Below are 13,982 nucleotides of genomic sequence, written 5' to 3'. Positions count from 1 at the left end.
GTTTCTGTTATATATTTTGTGATTTCTAATATTATTAAACTAACTTATTAAACTTAATTATAAGATATTTATCGATATATCGGATAGGTAAAATAATCGGTAATTTTACCGATACACCGATATGCCTATATTGGCCAATACCGATAGAGTACTGATTAATCGGTCCCATCCCTACTAGTTATGTAGAGGATGCATATTTCGTGTAACACATTGTAATGTAAATTATTAATGTTTCTGAAAGGTGCGAGATTTACCAACAAAACGCTTTCTGAAGTTTGAATTATCCTGTGAGTTATGCAATTCACGGAAAATTAATTAATTCTGCTGTAAATATTTGAGAAGCAAAAGTGAACCCCTTTACCCAGGAATAAAGTTAATATTCTGGTAACTACATAAATGTGCTATTAGAAGGGATATATTTATTTTGTGTAATAATTGCAGTTTCTAAATGAAATTTAGAATTATGTTTACAATTTTAAAACCAAAATGTCATTTTATATATACTGCTTTTTCACTGCTATAACAGCGAAATTTTATTTTATTTACTGCTTTTGAACCCGAAATAGACTCTGTTTTTGCACCGAAATTTTGTTTTTTATTTACCAAAAATATGTGCCTCTAGATATTAGATATCTGGTTCCAGTATTATTGGGTTTAAAATAAGTCAAAGATTGGCCTGGCTTCGTAGCTCAGTTAGAGCAATGTCATGGTATTACAGCTGTTTTTTACAATTAAGTTTCTAAAATAGTACTTATTCTATGTGTGCTAAACCGTGATGAACATCTTAATCTTAATTATATTGTTTATTTGTAATCATCAACAAATTTTATTGTAACCCTAATTTTTTATTACAATCCATGTTAATTTTAAAGTGTCTTGAATTTTATGCATGTTTTATTTTAAGTGTGTTTAAAAAAATGCTTTATAAAACACTGTAAATCTGAAAAGAAAATCACCAGTGTGTCAGAAAAATTACATAATATACCAATATAGTTTGTATGCTTCAGGCAGTTGTCTTTACATGAAATGTAATCTAGTATTTATTTTCTTTTGTTGCAGATAGTTCTTTGTATTGGCTCAATGAGGAATGCTTATTCCACTATAATGACTCAATTTCCCCCCTTTCTTAATTACCAATCAAGCTAACAGTGAAGTATTGTGATGTAACAAAGGCCAAAGCTAGTTTTGTGGTAGAACAAAATCTCTTGTATTGATGCCTTTTTTATGGATTCCAAGCAATTTACATTCGAAAATAGAACAGTTTACAAAGCGCTTGAGCTCCAGATGGATTGTGCTAACCAATTTATGGTTCTCAATGCACTTGTACAATACTCAAAAAACTAGATGAAATAGGACAGTGGTGTTTAACAGGTCTGAGTAATGTGCACATTTATATTGTTTTTAAATGAATTTCACCTTCAAAGTTCTCCAATACATATGGTCAAATTTACATGACTGAAGGATTGTCTTTTTGTATTATTTTTATTTATTTATTTATTCATTTTGTCCTTACTTTTCTTTAGTGATGTAACTTTATGGTCTATGCAGTGTGTCAATTTTGATCTGTTGTAAAACAATTGGTATTTTGTGCCATGTGTAGTCACAACTTCAACACATTTTCAGCTCCAAAAATTCAAAGTACTAAAGTAAGGTGTGTGTTGTAATTTTTGTCAAAATAAATGCTACAATACAAATTCATTGCTTCCCAACACTAGTAAATTTATTATAATTGTAAATGTGAATGGCATGTTCAGACCATTTGTTCTGAATCACAGATACCTTTGCAAAAATTGAAAACTATATGTTTTCTTAGCATTACCCACAATCCTCTCTTTTTTTAATATTTCACACAGTAGAGGGGGAGCTTGTGTAATGCCAGTGTGTATATTCATTACTGCTTTATCATAGAACTAACTTGGCTCTTTATTTCATGTTTAATCATACAGAAAATCTATATCATTAGTAAATGATCCAATAATTCCATAGGATTCTGTAATGAATTCTAGATTTTCCTTGATAGCTTGACTAATTTGATGTTTATGCTTGGGGTCAAATGTTTCTGCATTCTGCATTGTATTTTTTACAAAATGTATCTTGTACATATGATGTAGAATTTAGATTAGTGGAAAAATTATGTAGATCATTTACACAAATCAATGCACAAAAACTTGCCTTAAGTTTGTACACATATGTAAAATATATACAGTTTTGAGTATTTTGAAGAAGAAAAGTTCTGTTAATTTTACCTCTTGTGTGATAATGACATGTAGTACCTTTCATTAAGCTTTAACATGTCTGTACTGTATTTTTTATTTGTATTTTGAGGGTGTACAAATGCATTCATGTAAATACATGTAAATGTTTTATTTCTTTACCTTTATTGGGGGGGGGGGGGGTGCGTAAGCAGAAAGAACATATTCATTCAGTTTTCCTCTGATGGATGCATTACTGAAAATCAAGCCATTGTTGAAGTGTCCAGGATATATGTTTTGTGTAACTGTCTATAGTCAGTATAGAAATGAACGTAGCCAGAAACAAATTATTTGTAGTCACATACTTGTTATGCCAACTGTAGTGATCAAAGAGATGATAAACAAAAATAAAAAAAAATAAAGTGAGATATAAGTCCGAGGTCTATTCCAACTGATAACAATACTCATACACTAAAAATTTAATGTATAGTTAACTCTCAATTCCACCTTTCTTGGTTTCATGGAAAAGATCGTTATTTCAAAGAGGTCGTTTTTGGGATTTGGACCAATGTTGATTAAAATTGTGGTTAGGCTGTTTTTGAACGGCTCTTGTGGCAAAATTATGTATTATATTAAGTAATCATTTTATGCATGCTGGAAAGTTGTAAGTTCTTTGTAAATAAAACTTTACTATTTTAACAGTGGACATCCATATGATACAATGATACCCCACAAGTGCAGTTATGACCACTGATTAAAAAAAATGGGACCATGCATCGGCCTAACATTGCACTGTGGCAAGTAATACTAGTCGAATAAATGTAGTCCAAGACCTTAAATGATGCCATGCATAAGCTTAGAACAGTGTGAAGCAGCATGTGTTTACATGGTGTACAGTACATTAATATCTGCTATAAACACTTGGAAAAATCTCCATGGTGTGCATTTTTCAAATTTTTCTCAATGCAAGGGCCGTAATAAGTGCAACAAATGCATTCTTTCCTCGATTTCCTTCGAATTTTCAACTTCTTAAATAAATATTTCAGTTCCCAGGAAAAGGGTTGTTAGTTCAAGTGAGGCACTATTTCCGTGATCGTAGAATCGAGTGTTGACTGTAGTTTAGAGTATTTTTAAATGTTAAGATATAAATATTCCATTGGAAGGATACCATTGAAATTTACATTTTTTTATTTTAAAATAAGGATTGACTGAAATTTAGCCAGTAACCAATGTGAAATCAAACATTTCATGAAGAACATGAATGGTTTTCACTTAATGTGTGTAAGGAGGTGACTGCAATGAGTTCAGACTTAGAAAAATAAATTAGTTTTATACTGCTGGACAAAAAAAACCGGACACTTGCATTTTTTGTGATAACGCAATGGGTCGATAAAAGCTCTGGTACAAGGGCTAACTAAATGTTGCAGAAACTGAATTAAGTACGAATGCATAAACAAAGTCCGAGCCTATGAATGGTGCATATGGTACTACATGATCTGCCGAACATTCTGTAATATACCTGCGAGCTGTTATTGCAATTCAGATGTCAAATATTAAAGTGTCCGGTTTTCATTGTCCAGCAGTATATTTTACAAATCCAGCGTATGGTATATGAATTATATGTATTGTACAATATTATGTATTGGTTTAAAGTAATAACAGTATTCCAATAAATTAAAAGCAATAGATATACACATTGAATCTGTAATTTTACTGATAAACATATTTGTATGCATAAACATATTTGTATGCCTATACAGTGGAACCTCGTTTTTACATTTTTCAGGTGGCCAAACTGAAAAACACCTTGAAATGCAGGAAAACGTAAAATTGAGGAAAATCTGGAAACTTGGAATTGGGATTCCTTCAAAACTGCCACAAGACACTTTCGTGGAGTGTCTATATCCTGGAAATTATGCAAAATGCATTATTTTCGTGATTTTTGCAACAATATTATGAGGAGATAATGGATTTTGTGATTAAATGATTATTTGATGTGAAATTGTGAATATATTCTGGTAGATTTTTATTGTATATTTTCAATGGAAAACTTATATTCAAATTTAAAAAGTGAGAGGCTAATAAATAGTTAGGGTATATTTTTGCAGTATATTTATAATATAAAGTACATCAGCAGTGAAATGTAAAATTTTAAGAATACAATAAAAGTTACTTTTGTAAGAAAATATTTTTTTATGTTTTTTGGCAAATATAATAATGACAGTTATACAATTATTTCAGCATTATTGTAACTATTATGTAAAACTGATATCTTGCATACTATAGAGGGTGTAACATAAATATATGTCAATACTTGGGGAACATATTCCTCACATGGAGATGATGAAATAATGTTATATGAACATCGGTTCGGAAATGCGTCATTGACGCGTTAGAGTGCATTTTCGAAAATGCTGCACACTGTGTATGAGGCGAAAGTGGTGTAGTATGGAATGTCGAAAAAGCTGTCAGATGCTACATACCCCACATCTGAACTGGCAGGAAACATGGTGGGAGACATTGGCATTGACCCCGGGTGAAATGGGGGAAAGGGGTTCGAGAAACACATCGTAGTCAGGAAATGCTTTATTGACACATTACAGTTCATATGCTACTACATCACACAACATACCATACCAGAACACGCAGTCCGCATGTAATGTAGTAGACGTTCTGGTGAACCCCCCTGCCCCCTCCCGGATGAATGTATGGCAGAGGGGAAGGTACAATGTGTCAGTTCAGTGGTTTACCGCAAGTGGCATCCCGTGCGCACAGGAAGACGTAGTGAGCTTGCCATGCGAATTACGTCAATGCCTGCCGGACCAGCATCGAGGAAGTACTGTCAGTTGTTGTGTGTTCATCACGGATGTGGGTGCAGGTACAGTCAAATGTACAGGTATTCAAATGCAGAATTGGCCGATGCCCATTTCATGTATGGGTTAGCAGGCGGCAATAGTAGTCGCGCTCAGCGTTTGTACCGCGAGAGATATCCAGAACAACAGTGCCCAGACAGGAGAATGTTTCGGGCAATACATCGTCGTCTGAGGTAACAAGGAATATTCACACCTGCCATACGTGACAGGGGGAGGCCGAGAAGAACGAGGACACCACAACCAGATGAGGCGATTCTGCATGCCGTTGAAGGCAAACCAAGTGTCAGCACGACAATTAGCAGCCAGATGTAATGTGGACCACATGACTATCTGGAGAGTGTTGCGTGACGAACCGGTTGTACCCGTACCGTTTACAACGCATGCAGGCACTGTCAGCAGCCGATTTACCCGCATGAGTAGTGTTCTGTGGATGGTTTCGCCAGCAATGTGCAAACCCTGACTTTAGTGAAATTGTGCTGTTTTCCGATGAGGCCTCCATCCAACGTTACCAGATTCTAAATTTCCACAATCATGTCATCAACACCGGTTCGCCATCAATGTGTGGGCTGGCATTGTGGGTGATTGCTTGGTGGGGCCCAATGTGCTCCCACCCCCCACCCCCCACCCAGGCTTAACAGACGGACATACAAAGCGTTCTTACGGGACACTTTACCTGTGTGAATGTTAGTCTGTTTCTGCATCGACATTTCCATGGTAGGTGGACCCATTACGTGGCATCCACGCTCCCCAGACCTCAACCCACTCGACTTTTATTTGTGGGGACATTTAAAGGCTCTTGTGTATGCAACATCGGTGCACGATGCTGCGAGTCTTCGTGTCCGTATTATGGATGGATGCGATACGATACGGAATTCTCCAGGGATTCACAAGCGCATCCAGGAGTATATGCAACGGCAGGTTGCTGCATGTCTCTGTGCACATGGCAGACATTTTGAGCATTTCTTGTGAACCTGTTTGTCTGTTACCTACAGGTCTGGTGTGCAGTGTTCTGCTATGGAGAGAAAAGTTTCACCTCAGGAGAAAAGTTGTTACTCTTCCCCCAGGAGACTCGAACCAGCGTGTGTCCCACAGCCTGATTCTTAAACCACAAGGCCATTGTGCAGGACCTCAATTCAATTACAAAAACACAAATATAACAAACATTAAATTGTCCAATATGTACTAGAATTTGTAACATTTAACTTCCACTACTAACTAATGCAAACCAACTAAAGAATGTGGAATATTAAATGCAGGGTGGTGCAGGAAAACGAGAATATTTCAATTGACGTAAATGCACAGGAAAAAATACATTTAATGCATGGAAATGCATGTACAGAGTATGCATGATTGAAATGTATTAACTATGCCAGTTACATGTCACTTTACTTCTTAAAGATGAAATCGGAAAGATGTGTTCCATCTTGGCATACACATTCTGATAGTCTGCTGTGGAAACTGCAATGCTCGGTGTATCATGTCTCAAAGAATGCCAGTGATTTCTTCTTCAATCTTCTGTTTCAGTTCAGCGATGATTGCAGGATGTGTGCTGTACACTTTGCTTTTGAGATGTCCCCACAGAAAGAAATCTCAAACACAGAGATCAGGGGATCTCGGATGCCATGGAATATCACAGTCACGTGAAAACAATTTGCGAATGGCCTCCATCGACTGTCGAGCAGTATGTGGTGATGTGACTCCATCCTGCTGAAACCACATGTTTTTAATGTCAAGATGTGCAACTTCGGTGCAAAGAATGTTTCAAGCATAGCAACATACTGAGCCGATGTCACTTTCCTTGCAATGCCGTCCTCACTTTAAAAAAAAAAAATAAGGGCCCATGGCACTGCACACCATACTGTAAACTTGGTGCTATGTAATGGATGCTCGTGAATCTGACAGATTCACGAGCATGTAGCCGCTAAGGTGGAAATGGACTTGTCTGACATCCACAAATTATTAAGGAAATTGGCATCCTTAGCCAACACTAGTTCACAAAAACACTTACACAACACTGGGCCATGAGGATGTCATTGCTGCACAATCTGTAATTTATAGGGGTGGAACTGTAATTCATGCATTATTCTTTGTACGCTTCTTTGGCTCAACTGTAGCGCTGATGCATGTTGTTGAACGTAGCAGTGGGGGCTCCTCTCAATGGCAACTCGAACAGATTCCATATTTTCTGGGGTACGTACCAGGTTCTTCGAAATTACACACCCAAGTTGTAATCGCGAGAGCTGATGGGACACAACCGAGGCATCCTATCTGGTAATGCTGCTGAAATACCAGTCACACTGTCACTGTTCTTATAATATGTTTTCACAGCGAACACACATTCTGCGCCACAGCATAGTAGGCCACTCCAATGCACCATCATTACTAAATGCAAAGCCTTCTCAATGATGTTGCATCGGTTCCGAACAAATGCCGGTGCAACAGTGTTGCTAATCCTACATTCAAAATTTCCCGTTTCCCTGCTCCACTTTATATTAGTACCTTAAATATAAGCTGATGTTATTTTGTGTGGCTATTAAAACTTGTTTTTCCACTATGTGATGTCATGCAGTATGATACGAAAGTATTCCTAAAATAACTTTCATGAGTCTTGTATTCACAGAACATTTTATTCAGGAACTCGTGCACAGTTTCACTGGAAAGAGACATACTTTTTTTTACTTTAGCACATAGTTTCCGGGAACATTGAGGCACTTATTGTGTCATTTAACTAGGTTGGAGAAACCCATGCCCTACTCACTCACAGTGAACAATACACTCAATATCATTATCACTGGTGTAGCATTGTCCAGACAGCCAGCTGTGAAGAAAGGGAAGTCACTTGTTGCAAGATCAGGACTGCAGAGGGATGGTTCATGCATTCCCAGCCAAACCTCTCCAGAAGAGCTGTTGTCGCTGCCTTGTGAGTTCTCACCAGAACAACAACAGATATGAGTGAACCTGGCTTCTTTCTTCAAATCGCAGCTTTTCAACCTTGCCAGTGTTTCACAGTATCTGAGGGCATTCACCGTTCCACCACACACGAAGTCCAGCGACAGAGTCCCTTTGTCATCCCAAAAGATAGTCAGCAGATGGGGTAACTAAACTTCTTCTGACCAGAGAACCAAGATGCTTCAACTCCATGGAGGCACACTTTGTCTCTGGGGTGTAATGGTCGACCCAGTTCTCATCCCTGTCAATGCAGGACAATGCCTTTCTACTTGTAATGCAGGAGATGATACAGACTAATGCCCATTCTTAAAACCTTTGGACTGGAAGTCAATTGTCGAGGTACTCACATTGTGCTGTTCCAAACTACGGTGTGCTCGGACACGTTGGATCCTCATTGCTGATAAATCTGTCCTCTCTGCAAGCTGTCAGTCAACATGGATCATGGCATCCGCGCTTTCGATGTTTACCAGTTTCCAGGCTGCTGTTCATTCTCACCTCAGAACTGCTGACACCACCATCAAACCATTTGCTCAGACATCACAAGACCATAGACCTCAAAGATCCACATATGGATGTCAATAGCACTTGTACCACATGCCCACTCATAGCAGACAACCTCTTACACTTCATCTTTCATCCATGTTTGTGACAAGCATCTGCTCTACATTGCTCTCCCTTCTCTCTACTCTTGCACGACAATATGAATCGGTCTTGGCAGAAAGGGCACATGTGACATTTTTGGCGAAATTGAGTTATTGGTGAATTTGTGACATACAAAGGTAGATCTACCATTCTTGTTTAGAATGGTTCATGTGTAGCTTTCCAAAGGCTTTGAATATGAGGGTAAAAAGTTTTCAGTTCAAAAAGCACACGTGTGTGCAACATGTACCCCTTTTACACTAATAACTCAATTTCGCCACAAGTGTCACATGTGCCTTTTCTGCAATGACCAATTATTGTCCCTTAACATACAGTACATCTGAAAATATCACAGCGGAAACTTATTTTTGGAGTCACCCACATGCAATCAAAACTCGAAAAATATTAACATTAGCTAAAATCTGAGTGCATATTTAGAAAGTTCATGTCAATCTACATATTTTGTTCGTAATATGTCTACATATGTTTTATTGTTTGGAAAGAGCAAATAATACAGTGCGTCCATTTCGATCTTCAGCCGAGAGATCGGGAGAAGCGTGGCGGGCGGCGCTGGTGGAGATGCCGACATTTGCGGCCTGTAATGCCCGCTTATGTTTATGGACATATGCAGACATTTATATAAATATTGCAAAACGAGCACTAACCTGTGTTATAACACGCAAAAGTTCTTCTGTAATTCATCACACAAATAAATACGCTTTAGAAACGATGTTAAGAGCCACAGATAACAAAACATTTTAATCATAGTTTTGACCAGTAACGTCCTGCTTAAGTTCATATCCTTGAAAGAGTTTTGTGCCGATGGGGATCGTTTGGAGGTTTCGAATGTGCAACACTGTATCAAGGTTACGCTGTAGACGAAACCGTTAAAAGTCAATGGTGTTCGTGAGCTTCCTTGCAATCCGTGCTCGAGTTTTTTGTTCCTTCGCAACAGAGCTGTGAATATAGTGGCGAGCAGATGTAAACCAAGAGCGTGTTAATTTCGTACTGTACGCAAGAGTGTTATTATTGGTTACTTGCCGTTACTTGTTTGTGTTACTGCAGTGTGTATGTGTGTTGTGTCAGTGAGAGGATTGGAATGCCCGCCGCAAGGTTCACGTTACGAGGGGGCTGATAAGTTCTCGCCCCGACCCAGAAGGACTTTAGCTACAGGCACGAAAGTTTCAGGCTATTCAACGTATTCTCCCCGAAAGTCTACACACTTGGCACTTGGTGGATATCAGTTTGAACAACTCTTATAACACAGGTTAGTGCTCGATTTGCAATATTTATATAAATGTCTGCATATGTCCATAAAAATAAGCGGGCATTACAGGCCGCAAATGTCGGCATCACCGTCAGCGTCGCCCGCCACGCTTCTCCCGATCTCTCGGCTGAAGATCGAAATGGACGCACGGTATATAATAAATGGAAATTTATTATGCAAAACTTTTAACAAGTAAAGTGTATAAACTACAATAAAATAAACTACAAAGAATGAAGGCCTTTTAATTGGTGTATAATGACATTTTCTGCTGTGTATCAGATCTCGTGCTTTGCCTTTGACTTACATAAAATTCATATAGTACATACATTACATACAAGTGACCTGAATCAAATATCAATTTGTTGATCCAGTTGCTGTAAATGCAATAACAAGGTTATATAAATGTTGGTTTACTTTTGGCACTTCAGACTTTTAAGTTAGATTATATTACTCCATAATTTGCCACAGTGTGATAGGTAGTGAAAGAAATGTGTAAATCTACTTTTGTTTTGATTTTAACATGTAGGTTCACTAACTATAGCCGATTAATAAGTTACTCATGGTTCAAGAAAAAACAATTCAGACAATAATGCATTTGAAATTAGAAATGTTCCACTTCCAATATATGATTAAATTCAGCAGTGATTAGACAGTAGTTTTGTTCACATTGTCAGCACGTCCTCTTCAGAGCCTAAGTCTTCATCATAACTTTCCTCTACAGAGCAAGCGTAACATTTCTCACCAACATCTCTCCAGCATTCGCGACAGTATCTGAAGTTACACCATATATTTGGGCAAATGTAGAAATCCTTTTTCTCAGGTTCCTCACACACAAGGCACTTATATCTTCCTTTCTTGAAATGTGCCAACCAGGAACATGCTTTCGGAAACCTATACCGAAGGACAAACATCCAGTTTATCTGCTCCTGCAATGAAAAACGTGAAGTTTTCTAAGTTAAGCATACATGAAAATCCATATTTTTAGGTCTCTGAACCAAATGAACAGACTGGTTATTGTATGTACCTGTACATTTCACATGTACTACTATTGTCACCTCAGACAGGATATGAGACATGTGGATTAGTTTTGAGAACCTGGGAATTATATCTGAAATTCCAATAATCCAATATATTTATTTTTCACAAAGTTATGAAACATACTATACATGCTGGGATAATGCTAGAAATCAATATATTAGAATTAGAAATTATTTACTCTTGGGTGGAAGTACAGAATGTGGCTGTTCTACTACTTAACCCACAAAACTTACACAATCAAAAAGAACAAGACATTGAATTAGTACTATGGTAGAAATACAAAGCATTATTCCATAACTAGTATCATAAAAAGTAAAATTGCCCAATTGTACATACAAATCAAATGTTATTTGCTCCTGTTCTGAAACTCGTCAGGAATTCTGAAAGTTTTTGAAAAATTACAAGTTGGAAAATCTAATGATGTTGAATTGCTCATATATCTGTGTGCAATCGGTAGTAAAAGTAATGATTTACTATTTTTTTACAATGCATTAAACTTTAAATTATTATTTTATGTTTTGTGTAATACTGCATAATAACTGACACCTGGATATTGCGTAAATGCCTATTTTGTTCCTGTGATCAGATTAGTGTGCTTGCAATACAGCAGTAGGTTTCAGGATAATACAATCATTACATGTAAATTCTATAGTACCTAATTGCCTATTTTCACTGTTAGTGCTTTTTTGTTATTAGTGCCTACAAGTACCTAAAATGTTTCAAAAGAGGGACCAAATAATGTTTCAAGTGAGAAAAGTGTGTTTTTGTGCCTTTTTTGTTTAGGTTTCCCCATAGGCATATTCAGTGCTTCCCCTTCTTTTGGCATCTAGAACTTAATAATAATAAATATTCAATAAACACAAGAGTAAAGAGCAATTTCCCCCTTATTGTAATATGCACAGTAGGTGACAACTAGAAAAAAAATTAAATCCTGTAATTCCTCAAGAAGAAGACATCTCTTGCTGCTTTTTGCCTTATAGCTGCCTGGCCAAGGATATTGACTGGTCGACCCCAGACTCAATACTGAAGATACCAGGTTCAAATCCCAACTAGTCATGAATGTTCCTTTGTAAATGCCCCATTGTTGTGAATGCAGAGCAATTGTTGTTATACAGAACAACAGCAACAAATTCTATTATTTGAGGTTAGAACAGACAATTTAATATTTTTTCTTTGAAAATGAAAAAAAATTAATCTGCATGTATTTATGAAATGACATCCGTGAATGTTATGGAAGTATTAAATTTTGGATGACAGAATTTGAATTTGGTGCCTTTCATTATTCACAATATTGAAAGTGAATGCCTATTGTTGTATCCCTCTTATTTTTAGAGCAAATTAGTGTGACTAATTTACACATTTTAGTGTCTATTGCTTGCCTATTTGTGCAGCTTTTAGTGCCTAGAAATCCAGGCTCTAATTAATGATATTTTGAGATTACCTCCAGTCTTTGCTGTCGAGCTTGTTTCCTAACTTTTGCCCTCATATACTTAAAAAATGCTCTTCTCTTTTTCAGAGTTTCATTGTATAAGAAAAGGATTCTCTTCTTTTCACGCTGAAAGAGAAATTATAAGAATTTTGTGAAAAGCATTAACAACTCATGCCTTTCAACCATTCAATGTAACCTATGTTTACATCTAACCAGTATTGACAATGAACACATGTTACAAATAATTTTTAAAATATTTAACTTATAATTCACCAACATAATGAGTTGTTTATACTTCTTACACATTTACTATTTGTGTCTCATTGTATTTTGATTACGGCAAATATCTTCATCAGATGATTCAAAGAAAGATGAATTGTCACAGGATTCAAGTTTGGTCACAGAGTAGAATATCGATTCTACCTCTTTTTTTTTATCCAATCCGTTTCTGTTTATTTATTTTTAATCCGACTACTTTTGATTCGGTTTCAATGTCTTTCAATTTGTTTTCCATATCCTTGATGGACAGCGAAAGGAGGCAAACATCATTGGCAAATTTGAGGTCCTCGAGTCTATCTGCCATTTTTCATTGTATTCCTCTTCTCTTTTTGTCCAAAGCTCTCCATTATTACATAGTCTATCACTAATAGGAACAAAGTTGGTGCTAACACACATCCTTGTCTTACTCCAGTTTTATTTGTTGCTGGTTCCAATAACTGGTTGTTGTGTATAACTTGACACTTGCTTCCTTCATACATGTTTCTTATCAGATTTAGTACTTTACTAGGCATACCTGTTTCATGAAGAATCTTCCACATTTTGTTCCTATATAGTGAATCAAAAGCTTTTTCGTAGTCGATGAAGACTGTATGTAGTGTTGTTCTCCATTCCGCTGACTGTTCTAGTATAATTCAGAGAGTATTTATATGATCCACACATGATCTTTTGGAACGGAATCCTGCCTGTTCCTTCCTTATACCTTCTTCTATTGGTTTCTTTATTCTATTTAATAATATTCTTGCAACTACTTTACTCGGTACTGATAATAAGGTTATTCCTCTCCAGTTACTACATTTTGTAAGATCACCTTTCTTTGGCAATTTAATAATCAATCCTGTTTTCCATTCTTCTGAATACCTCTCTGTTGTCCAAATTTGGGATATTAAGGGATGTAAAAGTGCAGCTGAAGTTTCTCTAATCGCCAACAAAATATCCGCTGGTATTCCATCTTTGCCTGCAGCTTTACCTTTCTTTAATTATTTAATTGCTAGTTTATTCCCATCTAAGTTAGGAGTATTTGTGTTTACTTTCTTCATAAAGTAAAATTCGTGTGGGTATTAATATGTCTGACAAATTTACAATTCATGATGGGTTAAAACAAGGAGATGCATTATCTCCATTGCTCTTTAATTTTGCCTTAGAATATACTGTAAGGAAGGTACAAGACACTAAAGAAGGACTAAAATTAAATGGTGTGACTCAGTTGTTAGCATATGCAGATGATGTAGACTTACTGGGGGATGATGTGAATACAATTAAGAATAATGCTAAAATATTTTTCAAAACTGCTAAAGAGATAGGTTTGGAAGTTAACA

The 13,982-nt window shown here is 36.6% G+C and overlaps 2 protein-coding genes across 3 annotated transcripts in view; one reads left to right on the top strand and one right to left on the bottom strand.

The window, feature by feature from the left end:
• LOC146004450 (WD repeat-containing protein 76-like) overlaps nt 1–4,322 on the top strand; it is a 52,919-nt gene extending 48,597 nt beyond the window's left edge. The window contains exon 13 of one of the 2 annotated variants that reach the window (XM_083143312.1): nt 3,979–4,322. The gene's annotated coding sequence lies outside the window, so the exon portion shown is untranslated. Of the gene's footprint in view, nt 1–1,059; nt 3,712–3,978 lie in introns of those variants that run through there. The other variant, XM_083143307.1, reaches the window with a different exon arrangement.
• Nucleotides 4,323–10,136: 5,814 nt separating this feature from the next.
• snky (ubiquitin protein ligase sneaky) overlaps nt 10,137–13,982 on the bottom strand; it is a 70,653-nt gene continuing 66,807 nt past the window's right edge. Inside the window, exons 14-15 of the mRNA XM_083125967.1 lie at nt 12,400–12,513; nt 10,137–10,846 (exon numbers count right to left, since the gene is read on the bottom strand). Of these exons, the coding sequence (XP_082982093.1) occupies nt 10,583–10,846; nt 12,400–12,513 (378 nt within the window). The 3' untranslated portion in view covers nt 10,137–10,582. The remainder of the gene's footprint in view (nt 10,847–12,399; nt 12,514–13,982) is intronic.

The sequence above is a fragment of the Lepisma saccharinum genome, chromosome 1 (genome assembly GCF_977018435.1).
Source record: "Lepisma saccharinum chromosome 1, izLepSacc3.1, whole genome shotgun sequence".
In the NCBI taxonomy this organism is placed as follows: Eukaryota; Metazoa; Arthropoda; class Insecta; order Zygentoma; family Lepismatidae; genus Lepisma; species Lepisma saccharinum.
The sequence above is the reverse complement of the archived record's forward strand: the minus strand, read 5'-3'. Positions and strand labels throughout refer to the sequence as shown.